This window comes from Mytilus trossulus, chromosome 6 (genome assembly GCF_036588685.1).
Source record: "Mytilus trossulus isolate FHL-02 chromosome 6, PNRI_Mtr1.1.1.hap1, whole genome shotgun sequence".
Taxonomy (NCBI): domain Eukaryota; kingdom Metazoa; phylum Mollusca; class Bivalvia; order Mytilida; family Mytilidae; genus Mytilus; species Mytilus trossulus.
The window spans coordinates 85,019,714-85,025,713 of NC_086378.1; the positions used below are offsets into that span (position 1 = coordinate 85,019,714).

At 30.4% G+C, this 6,000-nt stretch overlaps 1 protein-coding gene across 3 annotated transcripts in view; it reads left to right on the top strand.

Moving 5' to 3' along the window:
• Positions 1 to 3,987, top strand: part of LOC134722065 (lysosome membrane protein 2-like) — a 39,458-nt gene extending 35,471 nt beyond the window's left edge. For all 3 annotated transcript variants that reach the window (XM_063585518.1, XM_063585517.1, XM_063585519.1), the window contains one exon: positions 1,954 to 3,987. In XM_063585518.1, coding sequence (XP_063441588.1) covers positions 1,954 to 2,028 — 75 coding nt within the window. In that variant the 3' untranslated portion in view covers positions 2,029 to 3,987. The remainder of the gene's footprint in view (positions 1 to 1,953) is intronic.
• The last annotated feature ends 2,013 nt before the right edge of the window (positions 3,988 to 6,000 follow it).

Consider the following 6,000-nt stretch of genomic DNA (forward strand, 5'->3'; position numbering starts at 1 on the left):
TTAGACATGATAAGATTTAATCATTGGTAGATAATAATAAAAATGGCAGTTTCAGGATCAAACAAATCAAGTGAACACAGAAAGTGTCAGAACTAGAAAACTTATCTGTGATTGTCGATTCTTTGTTGATATCAGATTTTCAGTAGTGTTCAACAGAACAGGTACTATACCATTCCAAAAATCTGTGATTTGATTCCAACAGAACATAATTCCTCAATCTGAATCAGATCCAGATTTAACAAATTTTTCAATAATTGCTCCTCCAGATTTAGATCCCTCAGGGGTTTAGTATCGAGATTCCCTATGTATGTGTTCATGCAATTCATTTACAAATTGCCAATTCCGATTAACCACAGGCACCTGTCTCAGAAAAATATTTCCTATATACCTTAATATAATTTAACAGTGTTATATTAAGGTATATAGGAATTTTTCTGAGACAGGTGCCTGTGTATTTAACCTGAATAATCCCTCCCAGAAAAGGATCTCTCCTACTTGTGTTAATGAAGTAGTTGTAGGTCAGAGGAATATAACGACCGAATTCTGTTGGACATTTAGATGCGGTAGGGACTCTTGTTCCGATTACTAAAAACCCTCATGTTAATCTCTTGGTTTTCTCTTTGGTGGGCTTCTGTCGTTGGATTGCTGTCTCATTGATAATTTCATGGCGTTTTACCAGACAAGATAGACATTAGCTTTAGAAACTTAAGTTGTGTTCTCCCACATATAATTTATACCTACTTGTTGGATTGCTGTCTCATTGATGCCCTATTTTATTTGTATGGAGTGTTACCAGACAAGATAGATATTAGCTTTATAAACTTAAATTGTGTTCTCCCCCATTTAATTTCTACCTAATTGTTAGATTGCTGTCTCATTATTATTAGAAACCTGAATTTTATTTGTATGGATTATTACCAGACTAGATAGACATTAGCTTTAGAAGGATTAGATGTGTTTCCCCTCAGTGGCATAATGTTTACCTACATCAAAACTTACACCAGCTGTTGAAGTATACATTAACTAATACTTATCTTATTTAATTTATTATAAATTGATAACTTACAGGTGTAGGTAAAAAATTAAACATAATTCAATATTAAATTGTTCCTATTTCACAGATTATAGAGTTAAAATTGTTCCTATTTCACAGATTATAGAGTTTAAATTACATTCCAACGATTTTATGGACAGTTTGATGTTATATTTTTATGAAGATAATCTAATTTATCTATAATTTGACTTCAGCAGAAACAAATTTGGAACAGTCTAATCCAGACTTTTTGCTCTAAATGATTAAATCAGATATAAATAGAACAAATATTTCAGAACAAGGTCTTAGTAACACAGTGTATTTGTTCTGTTATTGATTTCATTTAAACTAACAATTTAACTTACAGTAGTAAGCATTAATTTTGTCAATGAAACAATTTTCAGTTCACATTTGGCTTAGTACAATTGCAAAAACATGTTTTACCTTAATTATCTGTTTAAACTTTAATGTCTTTTGAGCTATGTGGGGATGACATTTGCCTGGACCATCATGATGGCCATTAATTTGTTAAATGTAATAAAAACATTAAAAAATATTCAGGCACAGATCCACTGGGGGTTGGATTTGGAAGATCAATGCATTTGAATGGGGACATGTAATTGAAACCCCCCTTTTGTCCTGGGTTAGGAAACCCCCACCCCCTTTTTTAAAATAGCTGGATCTGCCCCTGATATTGTAAAATAATCTTATTGATAAACTCAGATCTTGCAGTAATTTTCATTTTGAGAATGACAGATGCTGTCATCCAGTCACCAGATATTCACTATCATGGTTGCCACTACAGAAGATTGGGTTAACATGGTTACTCATCTATATAGTAAGGTAACCTTGCAAATAGGATTGCAATATTTTATTATTCATTATTGCCAAATATTTCATTAGAAAAATATATTTTTCAGATTTTTATGAAGCCAGGAGACAAAAGATTATCCTCACTAACAGAATCAGACGACAGAAGACATTTAGTTTCCTGATCTTCAGCCAGTGGTCCTGTACTGAACTATTAAATGTTATACAGTGAATTATAAACTAATAATTTATTGCAAAACACAAACCAAAGTGTGAAAACCAGCCAAAATTAAGTCTCAATGAAATACTCAGGAATTATAGATAGAAATACAGACAAAGACATGATTGTATGACATTCTTATGCAAATAGGGTCATTATTGTATACAAAACATGATATTATTGTTCTTTTTTAAATCACATCTATTTTTTAAATTGTTGTTTGATATCACAATTCAACTTTTTTTCATATTCCAAATTATTTATCATTTCTTTGTAAATAAATACATTTTGGATTCAATATTTAGAAAAACAAAATATTTTTAATTTCATACTATTTTCTGTTAGAAAATATACATTTTATCAGATGTTGAATCATGAAAAAATTCACAAAAATAAATGTTTTTGAAATGGAAAATCTTCTAATGAGTAAAAGAAGGACTTCTTTGGTTATAATAATAGTAAACAATATTTTTAATTTTAAAACACTTTGTTGCCCTTTTGATGTGTTTGAAATAATTATTGTGTTGTTTGATTTTGCCTCATACGTTCAAAGTTAAGTGGGACATGTTACTACCTTTTGTTTGCAGTGCATTCTGTACAATTGATTTTTATGCAAATATTGCCAAAAATCTTCCTGGTACAGTAAGCTTATTAAACTGATGTGTTTATTACCTATGACAACCTAATATTTTCATCACATTTGTTTTGGCGAAAATTGCTTCTGTTTGTGCTTAAATGTTATATTATTATAAGTTGTAAGCAGGGCTGAAAGACACTAATACAAATAATTCATTTTTTTGTAAATCTTAAGATATATGGAGCAATTACAATGTAATTTTGTATAACTTTGATCTTCCACTTTATAGAGAGTATTATGTTTGTTGAATGAGAAGTGGTTCCATGATTTGTTTTTGTAATAATCTTGTCTAATATGTTCGAACTTGATAGAGATAATCAAATTATTTTAGTTCTTTTTAATGCATTGTATTTAGATTATATGAAGAACTAGGCATTTATTTTTGTGTATCTTTATTATTAAAACATTGGAAGACCTGTTGGTGACCTTCTACTGTTGTCTGTTCTATGGTCGGTTGTTGTTTCTTTGACACATTCCCCATTTCCATTCTCAATTTTATTATCTGAGGGAATGTATTTCAGCAGTAGTTTTAGCTATTTTTGTGTATGAAGCATTCACACAGGTGGATTATATTTAATTTGCATTAATAAACTGTCTTGTGAAAATGTTAGGGATATTGTCTTTTTTTTCCCTCATTTGAGCATGTTATTATTTGGCTTTGTTAGTAAGGGGTTGATTTGTTCTCCCTTATTCAATTATTTTTTTTGATTCAAAATGTTGAAATTTTGGCATATGAAACATATTTATTATTTTACAGATACCTATTGTGAACATTTTGTTAGATAACCAATACTCCTGAAGATTTATTTGTGATAATTTCTCTGTTTTTTGTATGCTTACATGTTTTTCATCTGAATTTAATTTGTATTTTTTATTGATATGAAATCTTTTTTCTCTAGCTGTTGAATCCTTAACAACTTTTTCTGGAATCCATAGAAATTAAAGTGTCCTTATATACAATTTGAGAAAACCTCATTCCTGTTCTGACTTGGTACAGACACTTTCAAATGAAACTGATTGACTGAACCAGGTTTACCAGTTGCCAACTATCTTATTTATATGCGTTTTTCATTTCTAAATAACTATTTTCCTGAAGTCAATGTCCTCATTTGAATATGGTTTTGTTTTCATCTACCAAAATAGACAATTAATAATTCTGATTTAAATGGTTTTACACTAGTAATTTTTGGGGACCATTGTAGCTTGATGTTTGGTGTGAGCAGGGGTTCCGTGTTGGAGACGGTACTTTTACCTATATTGGTTAACTTCTATAAATTATTACTTAGATGGGGGGGGGGGGGGGGGGGGGGTTGTCTCATTGACACTCATACCACATCTTCCTATATCTACTTAGGATAAATTTTAAATATCTGCTTTTGAAATCTACTGACCATTTAAAGACTTCTACAATATTTCATTTTATTCTTGCTGAAATTTCAATAAATATGTTACACTATATCTTGCCCTCCTGTCGCAGCTGTTTATTATGATACACCAAACACTATAAGATATGTTAGATCTACATGTATAGTCAATAATTAATTTGATATAGGATTATAAAAAGGGGTAAATAGCCATTAATATGGTATTAAGTTATCATTACACTTGGTTTGAAATCTTTGTCAATTTATTTCATGCATTCCTTTAATCGAACATTGAACTAGATTAAGGGAATATTTAATTCTTCATTTGCCAAAAAACATAATTTTATAAAATATTGGCAACCTGCTGTTTGATGTGTTTATAATAAATTACATGCTATTAATGAGCCATAAATACAAGTTAATTTTATTTCTGAAAGAATTGATACTTTTCATGTTCAGTGTGAATATATCATTATTATCATCAGAAGTATTGTAGATCATTGTATTTATGTTCATATCTCTTTGATGATCATTATATTAGAAAGTATTTAAAGTGATACATGTATCTTAACTTTTGATGTAAAAATCCTGTTCATTTGGTGAATATGTATGCCAAAAATAGTTATGTACTTGTTGATTTATTTTTTAAAACAAAAAGACCACTAGGTTAGAACCCAAGAGTCCGTTTCACAAAAAAAAACTTACGATTAAGGTTGATCATAAATCATGAACATTCACCAATTTAGTATACTTATAGTAAGTTTTTTTTTTGTGAAACTGACTCCAAGCTCTTAGAATTTAAGTTTTATAAAAGATTGTGTCTACAGGAAAATTAAATGAATTCGCTCCAAAGACTGAATTTGAACATTACTGTTCCAAATTTCATACTAAGATTGAGTAAGATAAAAGTGATACGAGACTGTTAGTGCTATTTGACAATCATTTGTAATGTGGTCATCTGATAACTGTAGTATTGTAGATCTCAGGTCCTTATGTAACTTTTGAACTTTTTGCAGACCATATCTGCAAATAGTCAAAAAATAACATGAGGACCTAAGATCTACAATACTGCAGCTAGTCTTCTGAATGATGCCAATATTAACCCAACCATTATTACAATGTACATAGATCATGTATGACTAAACTGTGTGTGGATCACTCACATTGCTCATTTGTTTTCTATATGATGTTATTTATTTTGTTCTTGTTAATTTGCTAATAAAAAACACGATGTCACCTTCTGATTATGTTTGTTATATTATTTAAAAGTTATTTAATAATATCTGCATTTCATGCAAAAAATGCAAGCACCTAATGCAGCAAGTAAATTTCTATCCAAAAGAGAGGCAAAAGATACCAGAGGGACTGTCAAATTCATAAGTTGAAAAAATAGTTATCAAAGGTACTAGGATTATAATTTAGAACGCCAGACACCCGTTTTGTCTACATAAGACTAATCAGTGACGCTTATATCAAAAAAGCTATAGAGCCAAACAAATACAAAGTTGAAGAGCATTCAGTATCCAAAATTCCAAAAGTTGTGCCGTAAGTTGGGAAAAAACTGACACTGTTGCGGCTAAAAAAGAGAAAGACAAACAACAAAAGTACACACACAACACAACACAGAAAACTAGGCTGAGCAACACTTAAACCGAGCAATCTCAGGTGTTCTGGAAGGGTATGCACATGCTGCTACACATGTGGCACCTGTCATGTTAACCTGAATATATTTGTGGTTAACATAGGTTGTAATAAGTTGCGGTATCATCAAGTTCTACATTGACTTTTCTTTTTAGCCAAGTTCCCTTTCAGATGAAGTACCAGCTAACAAAGCAGCCAACAATATGGTAGTTGAATGGTATAAATAGTTATGACATGTATGTGACTTCTACATTCAAGTCTGTGTACTCCACAGTCATCTTCTATAGATAAACTT